Source organism: Anomaloglossus baeobatrachus, chromosome 11 (assembly GCF_048569485.1).
Source record: "Anomaloglossus baeobatrachus isolate aAnoBae1 chromosome 11, aAnoBae1.hap1, whole genome shotgun sequence".
Taxonomy (NCBI): domain Eukaryota; kingdom Metazoa; phylum Chordata; class Amphibia; order Anura; family Aromobatidae; genus Anomaloglossus; species Anomaloglossus baeobatrachus.
This window is the reverse complement of record NC_134363.1, coordinates 16,235,199-16,257,553: the sequence shown is the minus strand read 5'-3', so window position 1 is coordinate 16,257,553 and position 22,355 is coordinate 16,235,199. Positions and strand designations below refer to the sequence as shown.

The 22,355-nt window shown below is 45.8% G+C and overlaps 1 protein-coding gene across 1 annotated transcript; it reads right to left on the bottom strand.

The window, feature by feature from the left end:
* Window positions 1-72: 72 nt before the first annotated feature.
* On the bottom strand, window positions 73-20,735 carry LOC142255670 (phospholipase A2 inhibitor and Ly6/PLAUR domain-containing protein-like). Its single transcript, XM_075327086.1, has 4 exons — window positions 20,693-20,735; window positions 12,169-12,312; window positions 484-633; window positions 73-225 (listed from the first exon to the last, which is right to left on the bottom strand). The coding sequence occupies exons 1-4, from the start codon at window positions 20,715-20,717 to the stop codon at window positions 110-112; spliced, it is 435 nt and encodes a 144-aa protein (XP_075183201.1). The 5' UTR covers window positions 20,718-20,735; the 3' UTR covers window positions 73-109.
* Window positions 20,736-22,355: the final 1,620 nt, after the last annotated feature.

The following is a 22,355-nucleotide window of genomic DNA, read 5'->3' as shown; positions in this document are numbered from 1 at the left end:
GACGCTCGTAGCTGTCACACGCTACGATATGTCAAACAATGCCGGATGTGCGTCACTATCGGCGTGACCCTGACGACATATCGCTTAATATGTAGTGTGTAACGTGCCCTTAACACTTGACGTACACCCTGCGCGTTTCTTCAAAGGCAATCTTGCTGTCAACGTTGTTTCGGCAGGCATCATCATTAACACAACCTTTGGCAGAATATTTTGTAAATGTTCTATCTGAAGATACAAAAACAACAGACATCATTTCACAACAAAACATTTGTATATAGTCTAAATGTCTTTTACATAATATTAATAGGACCTGAAATGTTAGATACACTAAGCACTGGAGCTACAGTATATACAAAAAACTAAAATATTTAAGTTCAGACTATCTCTATGAAGTTCCTATATTTTTTTTAATTTAGATTCTTTGGAGCAAAAAGAGTATTTGATTACAGATAACTTATACAACTTTAAGAAAGATTTTCTCACCTGGATTTATGATTGAACCCCTATAGTCGAAGCATCTGTTCATGGATTCAGTGCAGTTCCTCATCTTCTCAGTTTTACATTCCTTCAAGGTGTTAAAACATACATCTGATGGACATATTACACCATTTTGTGTTTGATTTTCTGGAGGAACTGGAGAAATATGCCAAATTTTTACTTTAAATAAGTATTTCAAATATACTAGAACTTTTGGCAGGAAATAGCATGCAATTAAAGTATTTACTGATGCCTGATACAGTAAAGCACCGTTCCTGTGTCCACAATGTTTAGGGTTTCACAGCCCTACTTGTGCTATCCGTCCATGTCAGCCACATTCATACGTTGCTATTGGCTTTTGTAAGTAGTTACTAAGCAGTACTCTAGTATTTACTGCTGCCTGACACAGTAAAGCACTGTTCCTTTTTCCACAATATTTAGGGGTTCACAGCCTGACTTGTGCCGTCCGTCCATGTCAGCTACATTCATACATTGATGGTGGCTTTTGCAAATACAAAGCAGGACTCTACCATTTTGTGCTGCCTTGTACAAAGTACTCACTTGTAATTTCTCCACAATATTTTTGGGGTCAAAGTTTTCTTGGCTTGGGCTATCAACATCTGCAAACATGTCAGCAAAACCCAAAATGACAAAAAAGGCAGTGTACATGGGCATGGTGTTGTCAGTAGTAGGCGACAAGGCACTGAGTGTGTATCAGGTCAGAAGAAGCTTGATGCATCCACTATGTTACTTGTCAAATTTCCTGGTCTGGAACATAAACATGTGTGGAAGCCAGAAGAGCGAGAGCAGATTCTGTCTTGGATGGCAGACAAAGCCTCTTCTCATTTGTCAAGCAGCAACCAATCTTCCACGATCACACAGTCTACTGTGGATACAAAGAAAGCTGGCCCATCCAATCCTCAACCTGGTCCTCCTTCCTCCCCCGATCATCAGTGACAGGAGACATATGACCCCAATCGTGGCCACTCTGAGGATCTGTTTTGTATGTACCCATTGGTTGGCTCTGACCTCTCACCATTCAGCATGGGAGAGGGACATGAGGAGGTGGCATGTGTTGATACGCAAGTATTTGAGGACCTACAGCCAGAAGAAAGCCACTTTGAGGAACCTGATTTACTTTCTCCTGAGGTGGAGGCTGATGACGATGAGACACAGTTGCCATCAGCTCAGCCTACAATCTCAAGTGGGAAGGAGGATGAGATGGAAGACGAGGTGGTTGATGATGAGTCCACTGATCTGACCTTGACCATTGACATGCATAGCCAGCACAGCAACACAGAGGAAGATGGATATGTAGCACCAACACAGGGACAAAGGGGTAATGGCTTGCCAGAGTGAGAACTGGGTCAACTGTTCCCAAGAGCACCCCCACTGTGGCCCAAGCCAGAGCAAGCGGGCATTCAACCGCTCTGTGGAATTTTTTTTCTGAAAGTGCTTCAGAGAAAAAACAATTTTAATCTGAAATATCTGACATAACAAATTGAGCAGAGGTCAGGGCAATAGCAACCTGAGCACCACCAGTATGCAGAAACACATGGCAGCCAAGCACCGCAATAGGTGGGCCGAACACCAGGGTACCAAAATTGTGTCTGCAGGTAAAACCACTGCCATGTCGCCTGTGCTACTTCCTTCACAATCTGCTGTACAGGAAGCAGGCGTTCATACATTCTGCCCACAAGGTGCAATTGCACAGACACCGCAAACATCAACCACATCCACTTCCTTGTCCCAGGGAAGAGTCCAGTTGTCCATGCCTGAGATCTTGGAAAGGAAGCATAAATACTAAGCCATGGACCAACAGGCACAAAACTTAAACTCGCACATTGTCAAATTGCTAGTTGTGGAGATGTTGCTTTTAAGGCTTGTGGGAACACAGTGTTTCTGTGATCTCTTGTCTTTGGCTGCCCCATGATACAGGGTTTTCAGCCTCAGGAAGGTCACAGGAGGCAGGGTCATTGATTTTGTGGGCTCAGAGGATGGGGTGTTGCGGGTCATGAGGGTCAAGGAAACTCTGGGCTCAAGGGTGTTGCATCAGCGGTGAGCCCCATTGATCTGTCTGAGGGCTGCGGAGGTGTTATGTTCAGGGGTATCATTGATCTGCCGGGGAGCTGCGGGAGTGTCACTGTCTTAAAACGACTCAAGAGGGTCACAAGATGGGGTATCATGGTGGTGCCATTGATCTGATTGTGGGCTCCATTGAATCACCCGAGGTTGATGAGATGAACTTACAAAAATGACAGCGGAGGCAGTGCATGCGCAGATAGGACTCTGTGGTTATTTTCTTAAAGTCCATTGCATCAATCTGCACTCTGTGTCTCTGTGGCCATTTTCTTGAAGACTATCACGTAAACTGTGGGCATTTCAATGGAGCTTGCAGTCACATAAATGACACCCACCACGAAGATCCCCGTCCTTTGACCCTCCTAAACTGCGCCTTTACTCCTCCTAGACTTCAGTACTGCCGACCTTACCTCCTATGACTCTGCTCCACACCACCGCCCCAGTAAGCCATATCCAGGTATTAAGACACACCCCAACTTTACCACGAGTTTTGGGGAAAAAAAGTGTGTCTTATAATCCGGAAAATATGGTATAAATTTTTTACATAATATGCTCATTATATTCTGGGAAATGGGGAGACCTCAGAGCAAAATAATAAACATTATTATATCATAAACATTAAATTCATGGTGAACAACCTTTCTACAAATTTAATTTTCCCAAAAAATTCATGAAAACAAGAGAATTTGAAATTTGCCCAATCTGCTTATCTCTAGTTGTTTCGACATTACTTAAGGGTGCTTTACACATTGCGACATTGCTAGTGATTGCTAGCGATGTCGTGTGCGATAGCACCCGCCCCCGACGGTGGCACGATATGTAGTAATCGCTGCCGTAGCGAACATTATCGCTACAGCAGCGTCACACGTACATACCTTGTCAGCGACGCCGCTGTGACTGCCAAACAATCCCTCCCTCAAGGGGGAGGTGCGTTCGGCGTCATAGTGACGTCACTGCAGCGTCACGAAGCAGCCGGCCAATAAAAGCGGAGGGGCGGAAGTGAGCGGGATGTGACATCCCGCCCACTTCTTTCCTTCCTCATTGCCAGTGGAGGCAGGTAAGGAGATGTTCGTCGCTCCTGCGGTGTCACACGTAGTGATGTGTGGTGCCACAGGAACGACGAACAACATCGTAACGGCAGCAGCAACAATATTAAGGAAATGAGCGACGTGTCAACGAGCAACGATTTTTCACATTTTTGTGCTCGTTGTTCATCGCTCATTGGTGTCACACGCAGCGATGTCGGTAACGGCGCCGGATGTGCGTCACTAATGACGTGACCCGGACGATATATCGTTACCGATATCGCAGCGTGTAAAGCACCCTTAAGGCTGTATTGGAATTAGAAGGAGACCTTGGTATATGATGATTATCTTTTCAGAGCAATCAGATGCTTTACAGTAATTATGTGGCGAATCAATTGGTGGCAAATCAAATTTTGGAGAAAATTGAACTAAACTTAAAATTTGAATTTCAAAAGATTAATTATTTTCTAATGATGATGATATAATTCCAGAACATAGATATATCTGCTTAAACTAATACAATAGATTTATCTTGTTTACCTTACTCGTTCCATTTTGGTAACATATAATATGTAGTGATGAGCGAGTACTAAAAAGCTCGGGTGCTCGAAGCTCGGGCCGAGCCTCCCAAGATACTCGTGTACTCGGCCCGAGCAACGAGCCCAATGTTATCCTATGGGAGACCCGAGTATTTTTGTGAAATGACCACCGGCAGCATGTAGAAACCCTAAAAATGGCACAAAAGTCTCAGAAGAGTGCTCAAATGACATGGCAACAGCATGGGGAAGACCCCTTGAAGCATTTATCACTCAAAAGTCACAGCTGTGAACAATTTTGTCCGCGTTTTACGCCATTTTTACGGACTCACCAAAAAACCTTCCAAAATGACACCAAAATGATTTTTCATGGCGGAAATGTTAAGGGCACATACCCAATAGTGAGATAGAGCTAATGTATGTTACTTTTTGAGATCAATACATGAAAGATTTTACGTAAAACATTGTGTGGCACTCCGATGTCCCTGAGAAGAGACGTACATAAAGGCCTCTGAGTCTAATGTGCCCATTTAGAGGAACTGAGTCTTTGTAGTATTTTCCTTTGCCAGGGCAGTCCAAAATTGTGAGGTTCACCAATGCCCCTGCATACAGACGTGCATGATGGCCTGTAAACCTGAAGTGCCCATTGTAAGGAAGTGGGTCTATTGTAGTATAGCCCTTAGGCAGGGCAGCCAAAAATTGGGAGGCTCCACGTTGTCCCTGGATAGAGACGTGCATGAGGGCCTGTAAACCTGAAGTGCCCATTGTAAGGAAGTGGGTCTATTGTAGTATAGCCCTTAGGCAGGGCAGCCAAAAATTGGGAGGCTCCACGTTGTCCCTGGATAGAGACGTGCATGAGGGCCTGTAAACCTGAAGTGCCCATTGTAAGGAAGTGGGTCTATTGTAGTATAGCCCTTAGGCAGGGCAGCCAAAAATTGGGAGGCTCCACGTTGTCCCTGGATAGAGACGTGCATGAGGGCCTGTAAACCTGAAGTGCCCATTGGAAGGAAGTGGGTCTATTGTAGTATAGCCCTTAGGCAGGGCAGCCAAAAATTGGGAGGCTCCACGTTGTCCCTGGATAGAGACGTGCATGAGGGCCTCAAAACATTAAGTGTCCATTGTCAGGAAGTGGGTGTATTATAGTATAGCCCTTAGGCAGGGCAGCCAAAAATTGGGAGGCTCCACGTTGTCCCTGGATAGAGACGTGCATGAGGGCCTCAAAACATTGTTCCCATTGCAATGGAGCGGGTCTCCTGTCGTTGTAATGTCCATTCTGCAAAGAATGGGTGAAAAAATTTACCACTGGGGGTATACCTGAAACAAAGGCCTAACTCTTGTAACGGTCATCATGGTGGCGCATGAGGAGAAGGAGGAGCAGTCCAGCGATTATCCAAAGTCCAGAAGTGTGTACCCATGGGTGACTGGAGGTACATGGCAAATTCCTGTTACAAACTTTAAATTCCGCTCTCATTTGCTGGTGGTGTGGTGAAGTCTGGCCCAATCCAACCCTTGTTCATCTTGATCAGAGTCAGCCTGTCAGCATTTTCAGTTGACAGGCGGGTGCGTTTATCTGTAATGATTCCACCTGCGGCACTAAAAACACGCTCTGACAAAACGCTAGCGGCAGGGCAGGCCAGGACTTCCAAGGCGTAGAGAGCCAATTCATGCCACGTGTCCACCTTGGATACCCAATAATTGTAAGGCACAGAGGAATGTCGGAGTACAGTTGTTCGATCTGCAAGGTACTCCTTGAGCATCTGGGCAAACTTAGGATTTCTTGTGGCACTACCCCGCACCTCAGGGGCTGTGGTACGTGAGGGGCTGAGAAAACTGTCCCACATCTTAAAGACTGTTCCCCTACCTCTGGCGGATTGGACTTGTGCCTCTCTCGGCTGTACGCCTTGGTTGTCCACTGATTCCTGACCTATGCCGCTAGCGTTTTGTGAGGGGAATGCTTTGCCTACCTCCGTGACTATGGCCTTCCGGAACTGCTGCATTTTGGTTGACCTCTCCGCCTCGGAAATAAGAGACATAAAGTTCTCCTTGTAGCGTGGGTCTAACAGTGTTACCAACCAGTAATGATTGTCGGCCAAGATGTTCTTAACGCGAGGGTCACGAGACAGGCAGCTTACCAAAAAGTCAGCCATGTGCGCCAGACTCTTAACAGCCAGGACTTCAGTAGCCTGACCAACACGTTGACTGAACATGCTGTCCTCCTCCTCCTCCTCCTCCTCATCTACCCTGTCCTCTGGCCAGCCACGCTGAACCGAGGATATGACTGGTGTGCATGTCATATCCTCAATTTGGCCGGAGATTTGCTCCATGTCTTCATCCTCCTCCTCGTCATAGTCCTCCACTGCACGTTGTGATGAGACGAGGCTGGGCTGTGTGTTATCACCCACACCCACTACTGTTTCTTGCTGCAACTTATCGCGCTCCGCCTGCAATGCATCATGTTTGGTTTTGAGCAGAGACCGTTTTAGAAGGCAGAGTAGCGGTATGGTGACGCTAATAATGGCGTCATCACCACTCACCATCTTGGTGGAGTCCTCAAAGTTTTGGAGGATGGTACATAGGTCGGACATCCATCTCCACTCCTCAGGTCTTATGTGTGGAGTTTGACCCATTTCCCGACGGCTTAGGTGATGCAGGTACTCAACAACTGCCCTCTTCTGCTCACATATCCTGACCAACATGTGCAGAGTTGAATTCCAACGCGTGGGGACATCACACACCAGTCTGTGAGCCGGAAGATGCAAACTGCGCTGAAAGCCGGCAAGGCCGGCTGAAGCAGTAGGTGACTTTCGAAAATGTGCAGACAGGCGGCGAACTTTTACCAGCAGATCAGACAGCTCTGGGTATGACTTTAGAAACCGCTGAACCACGAAGTTGAGCACATGGGCCATGCATGGAACATGTGTCAGCTGGCCTCGCCTCAAAGCCGCCACCAGGTTCCGGCCATTGTCACACACGACCTTTCCTGGCTTTAGGTTCAGAGGTGTGAGCCAGTGATCTGCCTGCGGTTTCATAGCTGTCCACAGCTCTTCTGCATTGTGGGGTTTGTCACCTATGCAGATTAGCTTCAGCACAGCCTGTTGCCGCTTCGCCGAGGCAGTGCTGCAGTGCTTCCAGCTTGGGACTGGTGTGGAGGGTACAGTGGATGAGGATGCGCAGGAGGAGGAGGAGGCTGAAGAGCATGACATTCGGAGCTGTAGAGTGTGGGTGAAACACTGACTGAGGTAGGGCCTGCAAACCTTGGTGTGGGAAGGACGTGTTCCGTCCCTCGCTCAGACTGGGTCCCAGCTTCCACAATATTAACCCAGTGTGCCGTCAACGAGATGTAGCGGCCTTGCCCACAAGCACTTGTCCACGTGTCTGTGGTTAGGTGGACTTTGGGTGAAACAGCGTTGTTCAGGGCACGTGTGATGTTTTGTGACACGTGGTTATGCAACGCGGGGACGGCACACCGGGAGAAATAGTGGCGGCTGGGGACCGAGTAACGTGGGACAGCTGCCGCCATCAGGTCGCGGAATGCTTCTGTCTCCACCAGCCTAAAAGGCAACATTTCCAGCGCAAGCAGTCGCGAAATGTTAGCATTTAGAACTGTGGCATGTGGGGTGTTGGCAGTGTATTTGCGCCTGCGTTCAAAGGTTTGCTGAATGGATAACTGAACGCTGCGCTGGGACAAGGACGTGCTTGATGATGGTGTTATTTCTGCGTAGGCAACTGCAGGTGCAGGACCGGAGGAGGCTTGTTCGCAGGCAGCATGGACAGGGGATTGGCTCGCATGCACAACCAGCAAAGACGTAGCAGTGACATTAGCAAGCACTGCTCCTCGACTCTGTTGTACTTCCCACAAAGTCGGGTGCTTGGCTGACATGTGCCTGATCATGCTGGTGGTGGTCAGGCTGCTAGTTTTGGTACCCCTGCTGATGCTGGCACGGCAGGTGTTGCAAATGGCCTTTTTAGAATCATCTGGAGCCAACTTAAAAAACTGCCAGACTCGGGAAGACCTAACATTTGTACAGGCACCTTGTGTCGTGTTGTTGTTCCGGGGAACGGTTGCCTGACTTCTGCCTGGAGCCACCACCCTGCTTCTTACTGCCTGTTGGGATGCTATGCCTCCCTCCGCCTGTGCACTGCTGTCCTCGCTCTGCATATCCTCCTGCCAGGTTGGGTCAGTTACTGGATCATCCACCACGTCGTCTTCCTCTTCCGCACCCTGCTCCTCCTCCTGACTTCCTGACAATTGTGTCTCATCATCGTCCACCCCTTGTTGAGACACGTTGCCAACTTCGTGAGAACGTGGCTGCTCAAATATTTGGCCATCTGTACATACGATCTCCTCATGACCCACTTCAACATGAGCTGGCGAGAGGCCAGAATGTGCGAATGGAAACGTGAACAGCTCTTCCGAGTGTCCAAGTGTGGGATCATTAATGTCCGAGGACGTGTACTCAGCCTTGTGGTAGGAAGGAGGATTAGGTTCTGAAATGTGCGGTGCAGCATCACGGCTACTGACACTTGACCGTGTGGAAGACAGAGTGTTTGTGATGGTGCCAATCTGACTGAAAGCATTATCCGCTATCCAACTAACAACCTGTTGACACTGGTCTTGGTTCAAGAGCGGTGTACTGCTGCGGTCCCCAAGAATTTGGGACAGGACGTGCGAGCGACTAGATGTGGCCCTTTGTTGTGGCAAAATTAGAGCTTGCCCACAACCTCGGCCTCTGCCTGCACCACCATCACGTCCACTTCCTTGCTCCTTGCCAACGCCCTTGCGCATTTTGCAATGCTGTGCTGACGTGTATTCACTAGACTTGGGCGTTATATCAAAGCTTGTGCAAATCGTGCACCTGTAGGCTGCCACCGACAGGCACACACGTGCGGTTTTTAAATGCAAGCACGGACGCACTAAGAACCTAACACAGGTTTTAGGAGCAAAAATTAATGAGAACTCTGACACTATCAGCCACTGCTGACTGACGTGTATTATACACTACACTTGTGCGTTATATAATAGTTTGGTAAAAACGCACACAAGTGCACCTGTACGCTGCCACCGACAGGCACACACGTGCGGTTTTTAAATGCAAGCACGGACGCACTAAGAACCTAACACAGGTTTTAGGAGCAAAAATTGATGACGAGAAGTCTGACACTATCAGCCACTGCTGACTGATGTGTATTATACACTACACTTGTGCGTTATATAATAGTTTGGTAAAAACGCACACAAGTGCACCTGTACGCTGCCACCGACAGGCACACACGTGCAGTTTTTAAATGCAAGCACGGACGCACTAAGAACCTAACAGGTTTTTAGGAGCAACAATTGCTGAGAAGTCTGACACTATCAGGACTGTTATAGACTGTGTACACCAGCCCCAGATATGATGAAGGCTGGTATACGGTCACCACTAGAAATGGCTATATACCCTGCCTGCCTGCCTGCCTGCCTGCCTGTATACTGCTACAATAGTCCTGACAAGGACTCTTTTGGTCACTAGCCTGTATTCCAACCTGGCTATACCCTGCCTGTATACAGCAACAATAATCCTGAGAAGGACTCTGCTACTGTACTCCGACCTGGCTATACCCTGCCTGCCTGTATACAACTAGAATAGTCCTGAGAAAGACTTTTGGTCACACTGTTTGCAGCCCTGCTACGGAAATAGCTATAAAGGGCCGCAAACCTTTCCCTGAAGCAGCGACACTCTCCCTGCACTGACTGTCTGGATAGCTGTGAGCAGAGCACAGCGCGCCCGCCGGTATAAAGGCTCGGTCACGCTGTGCGGGCCGGCCAATCACTGCAATTCCACAACTAACAGGGCTGTGGCATTGCAGTGGTCTGCAAGCCAATCCCTGCATGAGGGCTGGCTCTCAAAAGAGCGCCAACATGCAGAAATGAAGACCACGAGTACAGCACGAGTATCGCGAGATTACTCGGTCCCCGCCGAGTAGACCGAGTACAGTGATACTCGTGCGAGTACCGAGTAGTAGCAAGCATGCTCGCTCATCACTAATAATATGGTTTCTAAATGTTAAATATAGAAAAATAATAGCAAATATTTCTCTTTTTTTGAACTTCAGTGCTTTAAATTACAAATGAATTTCCACTGCTAAACAAGAAACTTCTTATAAATAAAGACAAATTAATTGATCCCTATCAAAAATAGCCCCTTAACAACTGCGGGCAGTAATATTATGTCCCTGCGGTCATAGTGTTAATCACCACCAGCTGCCGCAGGCAGCCGGGGAGGATCTGCACACATTTGAGCTGATTTCTACAGCTGACGTGTGCTTTGCAGGCATGAGTGGAATGGCTATGAACCCGTACATGTTACCCCCTTAAATGTTGCTGTCAAAATGTGACAGCACCATTTTAATTGCGATCACGGTAATCACATACTCACAGGCCTCCACCAGAAGTCACGAGACATGATCACGTGGATCCGATCGTTGTCATGGTAGCACAGAGTCATGGGATGACTCCAGTAGCTCACATGACTTAGGGGCTGTAACAAGTAGCCGAGTACTGCAGGTTGCAGAAGATCAGCATATCTCCTGATCCGAGTGGTGCTGCTCTGATCGGGAGAAATGAATGAGCGATCAGACTGCTGCTCATAAAATAAAAAAATAAGTAAAAAAAAAGTTTTATCTATAATATTCTATAAAAATGTAAAATCAATTAATCTGATCAGTAAATGCCATAGCGGCAAAAAATTCCAAATGCCAAAAGTACGTTTTTTGGTTGCTGCAAAGTTTGAGCAAAATGCAATAACAAGCGATCAAAACATAGCATCTGCACAATTATGGGACTGTTAAAAACGTCAGCTCGAAATGCAAAACATAAGCCTTCCCTGAGCCATAGATCCCTAAAAATGAAATTGCTACGAGTTGTGGAAATGGCGCAAATCGTGCACTACTTTTTTTGGTGAAAGATATTTTTTTTAATACCTTAGATAAAAGTAAACCTAACATGTTTGGTGTCTACAAGCTTGTAGCAACTTGAGGCATCACACTAACACATCAGATTTACCATATAGTGAACATGGTGAATAGAATATCAGAAAAACAATTATTCAATCGCACTTTTTGTGCAATTTTTCTGCACTTGGAATTTGTTTGCCATTTTCCAGTAAATTATATGGTAAAATTGTATGGTTAAAAAAAAAAAAGCCCTAATATGGCAAGATTGACTGAAAAGTAAAAACATTACGGCTCTCGGAAGAAGGGGAGCAAAAAAAACCAACCAAAAATGGAAAATTGGATGGAGATAAATTCATTAAATATTTTGGAATTCTGACAAATATGACATTTTTGTGATTAAATTCTCACAAAAAAGTGACCTCATCTGACTCTTATGGTCCATCTTCCTCTGCCCCAGCATTCATTTCCTCTGCCGTTGACTATTTTTTCCAGTGCTGAGGTCAGTGTTTGGTCTCTTGAGATCCCGGGGAGGGGGAGAGTGATTCCCATCATTGACATCTAAGACATGATCACACTTGACAAACTGAGACCATTCAATGAGTGCAGCGCTGTAAGAACTGAGAAACAGCAAGAAAGGATAAAGAGGTGCTGCAGCAGCAGAATAAGGAGTCATGAGATCATGAGACTACCTAACAGAGGTCAGGATAAGGTGATATATCATTTTTTACACTTCAATTTTGATGGATAATTAATTTCCATTGATATTTTTGCTTCAATCTAATTTTTTTGGACTGAAAATAATATGAACAAACCTGTCTCAAATTAAAACCATTAATGATCCAGCGAGGGAAGAAAATCAACCAGGTGGACTTCCTTCCCTCGCAGGATCAATTATGATCTTTTTTTATGCTACATGATTCCAAGTGAGATCCATGCCAGGATTGGAAGCAAGGACAAAAAGAAAGGATTCTAAATGGGAGCTGACAATATTTGGTGTTTTTTGTGTCTCAAATTAATTTGCGTAATTTGCTCATTTTTAGTTGTAGAAAACATTATATACTTAAAACTTGTTTTTTTCAGCCGTCAATTATAATTATTACCATTTTCACACTTACGTTCATATCCTTTATTGTTGCAGAACTCTCCATCGCAGCAACTCGCATAAAATCGAAATGTATATCCCACGACTAATGCGCCTTTGGTTCCACACAAAGTTTCATTGGCACAATTTTTATACATTTCAATAAGCAGTTTTCCATCTATAAAACAGGTCAACATCACAGAACCAGAGGTGAGATGGTGATTGTTTAGTTTATTAGTTTAGTCAAGAGGATAAACTGAATTGCACTCACTAATTTTAACGTGTTGCGAGGCGGTCATGCATCGCTCTCCTACGCATTTCCGGAGAATACAGCACCTTTAATGGGGCTTTACATGCAACGACATCGCTAATGAGATGTCGTTGGGGTCACGGAATTCGTGACGCACATCCGGCCTCGTTAGTGAAGTCGTTGCGTGTGAAACGCACGAACGACCGTTAGTGATCAAAATTTCATTGCTGTTGCAGGACGCAGGTTGCTTGTCGTTCTTGCGGCAGCACACATCGCTATGTGTGACACCGCAGGAAGGACGAAAGACACCGTCCCTGCGTCCTCCGGCAACGAGGTGCGCGTGTCTTACCTTCAGCTGCTTTCCGCCCCTCCGCTTCTATTGGATGGCTGCTGTTTGATGTTGCTGTGACACCGCACAAACCGCCCCCTTAGAAAGGAGGCGGTTTGCCGGCCACAGCAGCGTCGCTAGGCAGGTAAGTCCATGTGACGGGTCCTAGAGATGTTGTGCGCCACGGGCAGCGATTTGCCTGTGACACACAACCAACGGGGGCGTGTGCTTTCACCAGCGACATCACTAGTGATATTGCTGCGTGTAAAACAGCCTTTGGTTCTATAACTAAAGGCGCTGTGTATGTCGCAAAACACTTCAAGGTCACGTGTGGTGTGTGTTTCGGCACCATGTTTTAACTCTTGTTCATAGTTTGAATAAAGAAGAATAAATTTTGATTTCCAGTAATTGCAAGACCGGCTCTTTTTCTACGGTAGGCCAGGACAGATGTCTTCTTTTTGTTTGTTGATACTTTTTCACTTGACGTTAAGCTCAGTATGTTTGTGTCACTTCTTTATGGGTTTTAAAGGGAATCTGTCAAACAATTCAGGCTGCTCAAACCACTGGTAATGTGAATCAGAGCCTGGTAGCACAATTGCAGCCGGGGAAATTGTTTTCTGAGATGCTGAAGCATGTCAGAGATATTATATTGTGAACAACGTGCTGAAGATCAAAGCTTGAGACATGACAAATCTAGTGCCGCCCCTGGCCGATATCTACCAATACCCCTCCAGGTGACACATCAATCAATAGAAAAGTAGAAATGGGTTGTCATGTCATGCTGCTGGAAAAATTCAGAGCAAGTAATATGATGAGCAGATTTTATTGTTCATAGCTTTATGCATTTCAGAGGTAGCGTGCTCCTTCTTCAGGAACCAACATTAGCAATGTACTATTGTTTGGTTATGAATAAGGAGCATGCTAGCTCCGAAATGCCTAGAACTATGAACAATAAAATCTGCTCATCATATCAATTGCTCTCCCTCCTGAATCTAGCCAGCAGCGCGGCATACCAACCCATTTCTTCTTTTCTCTTGATTCACGTTGTATCTTGTGGGTTTGCAGAAAGTTTTTCACGCTAACAAGCGCTTTACAGAAGTTGTCACTTGCACAAGCTACCCAGGTGAGTTTTCCTTGCACCTCCATATACTGGTTCCAACCAGGATAAGATGCCAGTTTTGCATCTTTTGTGTTTTCAGCCTCATCATTGTAACTCCAGGTGAATGACAGGTATCTCGTTATGAATGCCTGTCAATCAACTGGGGTGGCAAAGGAAAGAGCCAGTCACGGCAATGCCGGAAAAATAAGATCTTTGTCTCTAGTAGAGTTGAGCGCGGTTCACGGTTCGAGGTTCTCCAGTTCTAGGCTCGAGTGATTTTGGGGGCTGTTCGAGATCGAACTAGAACTCGAGCTTTTTGCAAAAGCTCGATAGTTCTAGATACGTTCAAGAACGGTTCTAGGAGCAAAAATCAGGGCTTTTTACAGCTACAGTGTGCAGGAGCCATCGCTGGCAGCCTGCCACAAGCTGGTAACCAAGATAAACATAGGGTATCCAAGCAAAGCGCTTTGGTTAGTAACCCGATGTTTATCCTAGTTACGTGCAGGAAGCCCACACTTCCCCGCTCAGCTCGCTCCGCCCCCTCCTGCCCGCGGCATGTACACATACATACACACACACACACACACACACACACACACACACACACACACACATGGTCCCGCTCGGCTTACCTGCGGTGATGAAGTCCCGCCATCCTGACCTCAGCACTGTCACTGTCCTCCATGGCCGCCGCTTGTCACATCACCTCTCGCTTCCGACCTGAGACTGACTAGCGGTGACGTCACGGGCCTCTCGAGATACTTGGTGTGAAGGCGCCGGTCATTGAACTCAGTGACAGGGGCTGTCAGTGTGCTGGAGATCAGCGCAGGTAATGTACCTCGCTGACAGCAGCACTTGTCATGCCCTGCAGTGACCTGGGCTGACCCATTGATGTTAGCTCAGGTCACTGCACTGCTCTCCCAGCCAATGGGGAACATCCTGCTCTTCATTGACTGGGACAGTGTGGATCGTCATGGCAAGCCCTTGGATTACACCAGACCTGGATTTGTTTTTCATTCTAATAAATTGCTTAAAGAGGGAATGTTTTGGGGAGTGTTTTTTCAAATAAAAATGTGTTTGTCGTCTATTTTTTTTTTATTACTGACTGGGTTGGTGATGTCGGGTATCTGATAGACGCCTGACCTCACCAACCCCAGGGCTTGATGCCAGGTGACAATACACATCTGGAATTAACCCCATATATTACCCCGATTGCCACCGCACCAGGGCGCGGGATGAGCTGGGGCGAAGCACCAGGATTGGCGCATCTAATGGATGCGCCACTTCTGGGGCGGCTGCGTCCTGCTATTTTTAGGCTGGGGAGAGTCCAATAACCATGGACCTCCCTAGTCTGAGAATATCAGGCCCCAGCTGTCTGCTTTACCTTGGCTGGTGATCCAATTTTGGGGGACCCCTACGTGGTTTTTTTTTTAATTATTTATTTAATTTAAAATAACAGCGTGGGGTGCCCTCAGTTTTGGATTACCAGCCAAGGTGAGGTTGCCAGCTGTGGTCTGCAGGCTGCAGCCGTCTGCTTTACCCTAGCTGGCTACAAAACTAGGGGGAACCCTACATCATTTTTTTTTTCATTTTTTTGGCTAAATACAAAGCTAAGCACCCCTTAGTGCCACATGAAAGGCACCAAAGGGTGCTCCACTTTTTCTCCACTTTTTCTCCATTTTTTCTCCACTTTTTCTACATTTTTTCTCCACTTTTTCTCCACTTTTTCTCCACTTTTTCTCCACTTTTTCTCCATTTTTTTCTCCACTTTTTCTCCACTTTTTCTCCACTTTTTCTCCATTTTTTTCTCCACTTTTTCTCCACTTATTCTCCACTTTTTCTCCACTTTTTCTCCACTTTTTCTCAATTTTTTTCTCCACTTTTTCTCCACTTTTTCTCCACTTTTTCTCCATTTTTTTCTCCACTTTTTCTCCACTTTTTCTCCACTTTTTCTCCACTTTTTCTCCATTTTTTTCTCCATTTTTTCTCCACTTTTTCTCCACTTTTTCTCCACTTTTTCTTCACTTTTTCTCCACTTTTTCTCCACTTTTTTTCCACTTTTTCTCCACTTTTTCTCCATTTTTTTCTCCACTTTTTCTCCACTTTTTCTCCACTTTTTCTCCACTTTTTCTCCGTTCTTTTTCTATGGTCGATCTACCCATTAGCTCTGCCATGCATAGTGTAGCTCTACACCTACTGCACATGTTACTTTATGCTTGACATCTCTTTCGTACCAGAGCTGTCTAAGCCTACTCTGACCCCATATTTGTCATTACTATATTGTCCTTGTACTGTATTATGACATTTGTATCATGTGTTTCATTTCTTGCTGTGTTGCAATTTTTTTGCTGCATCCCAATTGTACCTCTACATTGTTCGAGTTTATGTTATTGTTCTCTCACTCTTATGTGATACTGATTATTGTCATTTTTCATGATTACATGCAGATAAGTCCAATCTGACGAAGGCTCAGGCCGAAACGTCATTTGTAACTTGTTTTGAACAAAAACATATATGCTTATGAAAAAAAAAATTTTCTTAATACGGACCAATAAAGAGTGATTTTGCATTACTATCCGTTGTGACTTACTGACTTAGTCTGGGAGATTTAGAGTGCCGAGGTTACTCACTAATTTTATCTATTATTACCTCTGAGCACCTATATACCAGTGAGCAGAGCTTCCTCTATAGTAGTTCTCCTGATTAGGCATGCCCTTACCTCATGAGCAGGGCATTGCAGCTTTGGTAGCAACCATTACGACATGGACTCTGCTGCTGTGGACCCGAGAAGAGTGAGTGCAGATTCATTGCACCCACACTCCTCACATGAAGGGTCCGCACTCCTAGAAAATGGGGGATACGTTCCCTGAGTGTCTCCCCCCCATATTCTAGATGGTCCAGAGTCGTCGTGGGACCCCTTAATTTTTTTCTTACAATAAATTGGTGAAAGAGGAAATGTTTTGGGGACTGTTTTTTCAAATAAATTTCTTTTGACGATTTTTTTTTTTTGTTAGTACTGACAGTTTATGATGTTGGGTATCTAATAGACGCCATGACATCACAAACTGCTGGGCTTGATCTCAGGTTACTTTACAGCTAGTATCAACCCGATTTATTACCCCATTTGCCACTGCACCAGGGCACGGGATGAGCTGGGGTGAAGCGCCAGGATTGGCGCATCTAAATAGGCAACTGGGGGTTGGGGGCAGCCGTACCTGCCTGCTGTACCTGGCTAGCATACAAAAATATGGCAAAGCCCACATAATTTTTTCAGGGGGCAAAAAACTTCTGCATACAGTCCTGGATGGAGTATGCTGAGCCTTGTAGTTCTGCAGCTGCTGTCTGTCTGTATGGAGAAGAGCAGACAGCAGCTGCAGAACTACAAGGCTCAGCATACTCCATCCAGGACTGTATGCAGAATTTTTTTGCCCACCAAAAAAATGACGTGGGCTTCACCATATGTTTGTATGCTAGCCAGGTACAGCAGGCAGCCACGGGCTGCCGACATCCCCCAGTTGCCTATTTGTACCCGGCTGGGAACGAAAAATATAGGGAAGCCCGTTTTTTTTTAATTATTTCACTTATTTCATGAAATAATTAAAAAACAAATGACGTGGGCTTCGCCCCATTTTTGTGTCCAGCTGGGTACAACTAGGCAGCTGGGGATTGGAATCCGCAGCACAGGTTAGCCCGAGGTTTCTGGGTGCCTCTGCTGCGGATTTCAGTCCGCAGCCGTCCCAGAAAATGGCGCTCTCATAGAAGCGCCATCATCTGGCGCTGTATCCAACTCTTCCAACAGCCCTGGAGCCGGGTGGCTTGTTGGGTAATCATGAGTTAATACTGGCTTTGTTTTACTAGCCAGTATTAAGCCAGAGATTCTTAATGTCAGGCACGTTTGACCCGGCCATTAAGAATCTCCAATAAAGGGTTAAAAAAAACACCACACAGAGAAAAAATACTTTAATAGAAATAAATACACAGACACATTAGAGACTCCATCTTTATTACCCCCTGTCAGCCCTCCACAATCCTGCTCTTCTGTCTTCTTTCTTTCTAGTGTAGTAGTAGTGACGATTGTAGTGAGGATGAGGTTCCCCAGCTCATCACTTGGGGCTGGGGAACCTCATCCTCACTACAATCCTCACTAGTGTAGTAGTAGTGACGATTGTAGTGAGGATGAGGTTCCCCAGCTCATCACTTGGGGCTGGGGAACCTCATCCTCACTACAATCCTCACTAGTGTAGTAGTAGTGACGATTGTAGTGAGGATGAGGCTCACCAGCTCATCACTTGGGGCTGGGGAACCTCATCCTCACTACAATCCTGACTACAATCGGGAAGCAGCGTGCAGCCTTCACTCCGTGAGTGATCAGTGCTGGCTGTCAGCGGTAACAGCGGTAACGCTGACAGACGCGTTACCATAGCAACGGTGCTCTCGGAGCCGCGGTTAGCGGTGACGTCACCGCTAACTGCGTTGCTATGGCAACGGTGATCTCCGTTAATGACCGGCTGTGTCAGCCGGTCCTTAACGGAACGGGGAGTCGACCGTGTGCTAGAGCATGTCGCCGGTACACGGCGATACACATATGTGCACCGTGTACCAGAGAGATGCACTCGCAGGTCCTACATGACGCGTCATAGTCATGTGACCAGTCTGTAGCCAATGAGATAATAGCCACGTGACTGGTCACATGGCTATTTTGATGTCACGATAGGTCCTGCATCTCTGCTGACAGTGCCGTCACCGGGAGGATTCAGCGATCATCGGATGGAATAGCGGCAGGAGACAGAGTGCAGAAGGGATCGCGAGGACCGGTAAGTGTTATGGAAATGTTTATTAACTGTTTGTGTACATTTATAATGCATTTTTATGTGTTTGTGATTGCCTCCCATTATAGCCTATTGGTTCGAGTTCGGTTCGTCGAACGTTCGACGAACCGAACTCGAACGGGACCCCCGTTCGGCGAACCGACCTTGAGCCGAACCGTGACCGGTTCGCTCATCTCTAGTCTCTAGTACACGGCAGATTCTTCAGACTGTGTTTTCTCTGAAATGCCAGGGCATTTCACAGATAAACATACCTGGCTGAAATAATGCCGCTAAGCTCTGATTGACAGTGTCCATGAATTGATCATGAGGTAACTTAGAAGTTACCCTTAATTCATACATTGCATGTATGTTAGAAATTTTTTTATTCTCTTCTATTAGTACGATGTGCACTATTTGAATTTTATACAATTTCTCCCTGAATAATAGTGACTACAGATTGAGAGTGACTTAAGGCCCCTTTACACACTGAGACTTTCTAGTGATCCCACCAGCAATCTCGATCTGGACGGGATCGCTGGAAAATCTCTAACAGTCGCTGGTGAGCTGTCCAACAGGCAGATCTGTCCATCAACGCAGCAGCGATACGGACCTGCAGAACGACCTCGCTGGAAAGGGAACGCTAGCACGCATATGGGCTGGATCGCTAATGATATCATTGTAATAGTGTCAAACACACCGATACATGCTGCGCAGCGGAAAACAAAGGACCAAAGAATGGTCCTGAACGGCTTGTAGCGATCAGCGACCTCACAGCGGGGGCCAGGTTGCTGATGCGTGTCACACACTGCAATGTCGCTGGGGAGGTTGCTATTACGTCACAAAACCGGTGATGTTACAGCGATATTGCTAGCGATTTTGCAGTGTGTAAAGGGGTCTTAAGAATTTATCAATGAGCTCATTCTGATTGAACATTTGTGAAGCTTTTACCTGTTCTTTACTGAGTTTCGCTCAACTGAAGGAACACGTAAGAGAAAAGTTGCACTGTCATGTGGTCATAATAAGGCTCCTAAGGTTACTTTAGATTTGGTCAATGAGGATGTAAGAGTTCCGGGATTTCCAGTTTGCTTCTGAAGGATCTTGCCCTTTGTTAACATGGAGTTTTCTGTTCTGTTGCCCTACTTCCTGTTCATCTGTTTAAAAGCCCGCCCCTAAGCTTAGTCTAGTTGCTTGAGTATACTGCTTCCTGTCTACTCCTGCCCTGCTGCTCTTGGTTCCTGATTGCTATTTCGGATCCCGTTGAAACACCCAACACCGGCTCTGGACTTCACCTGGTCTCAGCAAGCTGTGCCTTCGCTGGTCCCGGACTCCGTCTGCCGTCTCTGGTCGGCACTTCTGCCCGATTCCTTCGGTTTCATATCCACCCTAGGACTCACATCACGTACGGACATTTTTGGACTATACCTGTTGCCCTTTCGTGTCCCAGCTGCTGCGCATTTAGGCCTTCTGGGGTGATCGCCAGACAGCCCCAGTATAGGGGTTCGCTCCTGGTGGTCTCCCTGGGGGAGTCCGGTGCGCGGCCCCGGGAATTCCCCTTTGTTCCGAACCTAGCAGGTATTTACTGGTTTATGTTCTGTGCTGTGTACATATTGTTGGTTGCATATTATAAAACGTCTTTGCACCAAGAACCCGTCTCTGGTTGTCATTGCCCTAACGCAATCGAAATCCTCAGTTCATACAATAGTATTACAGAGGAGTTATTAAGATTCATTTTTTAGCCTAAGGATTGAACCCAGAATATCATTAATTTAGTATAAGAGATTGGTCTATAAAATACCATCACTTTAGAGGAAATAGTTGGATGTGAACAACCACTGGCCATAAAAGAGGTGAGTACATGTAAGATTAGCAGCACATTTATTAAAGATCCCATTTTCCCAATTCGAAAATGAGCTCCAATGTCACCACATTTTCCAGAATCTTGCAAGATATACAAGAATTTGTTTTTAGTATTTGTATTGATCTGTCAATAAATGATGGGGATGTCAATAAATTATGCTGATGCTCATCAGTGCACTGTGTGTAAATGACGGGAAATGGCTGCACACCTCTTACCTGAGCTGACAAGAGCAGAGGTCATGTAAAGCAAAGCTACCAGGTTCTTCATTGTGGATGATTGGGCGTCTTCTCGGATTCTCTTCTGCTCGTCTTGTTGTCTGTACACAGGGATCATATCAATATTTTCTGGGAAGGTAAAAAGAAACCTATTTTATTATGTGGTGGATGATACCATTCCTATAACAACATGGCACATCACAATTTCTGAGTATCCCTGGCAGGACAACCTCTTCTCTGCAAAGTTTATGTTTTCTCCAGGTAATGTCCAGGGGCAACTCAACAATGAGGTAATGACCTTCGATCAAATTCAGTCAATTTGTTCTTGCCTAGAAGAAAATGTTTAAGTCATCTAAAACATATATATTTACCTTCCCTGAGGAACCACGGGTGAATTCAATTTTCTGGGAGTGCACAATCTTCTTATTTGTTTCTTGGTAACCTTGCAACACTGAAGACAATGTGTATCCATTGTCTAAAGTGGGCTTTACACGCTACAATATATCTAACGATGTGTCGGCGGGGTCACGTCGTAAGTGACGCACATCGGACATCGTTAGTGATATTGTAGCGTGTGAAACTTACGTGCGATTGCGATTGAACGAAAAAGCGTTGACCGCATGCACGTCGTTCAATTACTAAAAAATCAATGTCCGGTTGTTCAATGTTCCCGAGGCAGCACACATCGCTGTGTGTGACACTTTGGGAACGATGAACTCAGCTTACAGTTAGGTCCAGAAATATTTGGACAGTGACACAAGTTTTGTTATTTTAGCTGTTTACAAAAACATGTTCAGAAATACAATTATATATATAATATGGGCTGAAAGTGCACACTCCCAGCTGCAATATGAGAGTTTTCACACCAAATCGGAGAAAGGGTTTAGGAATCATAGCTCTGTAATGCATAGCCTCCTCTTTTTCAAGGGACCAAAAATAATTGGACAAGGGACTCTAAGGGCTGCAATTAACTCTGAAGGCGTCTCCCTCGTTAACCTGAAATCAATGAAGTAGTTAAAAGGTCTGGGGTTGATTACAGGTGTGTGGTTTTGCATTTGGAAGCTGTTGCTGTGACCAGACAACATGCGGTCTAAGGAACTCTCAATTGAGGTGAAGCAGAACATCCTGAGGCTGAAAAAAAAGAAAAAATCCATCAGAGAGATAGCAGACATGCTTGGAGTAGCAAAATCAACAGTCAGGTACATTCTGAGAAAAAAGGAATTGACTGGTGAGCTTGGGAACTCAAAAAGGCCTGGGCGTCCACGGATGACAACAGTGGTGGATGATCGCCGCATACTTTCTTTGGTGAAGAAGAACCCGTTCACAACATCAACTGAAGTCCAGAACACTCTCAGTGAAGTAGGTGTATCTGTCTCTAAGTCAACAGTAAAGAGAAGACTCCATGAAAGTAAATACAAAGGGTTCACATCTAGATGCAAACCATTCATCAATTCTAAAAATAGACAGGCCAGAGTTAAATTTGCTGAAAAACACCTCATGAAGCCAGCTCAGTTCTGGAAAAGTATTCTATGGACAGATGAGACAAAGATCAACCTGTACCAGAATGATGGGAAGAAAAAAGTTTGGAGAAGAAAGGGAACGGCACATGATCCAAGGCACACCACATCCTCTGTAAAACATGGTGGAGGCAACGTGATGGCAT

What these genes read in the sequence shown, in the direction of transcription:
- LOC142255670 (XM_075327086.1), bottom strand. Translation starts at nt 20,717, where the DNA reads ATGACCTCTGCTCTTGTCAGCTCAG. An exon ending in CTCTGCTCTTGTCAGCTCAG is followed by an intron (nt 12,313 to 20,692) that starts GTAAGAGGTGTG and finishes CCTGTTTTATAG; the next exon opens with ATGGAAAACTGCTTATTGAA. An exon ending in CAACAATAAAGGATATGAAC is followed by an intron (nt 634 to 12,168) that starts GTAAGTGTGAAA and finishes ATATTTCTCCAG; the next exon opens with TTCCTCCAGAAAATCAAACA.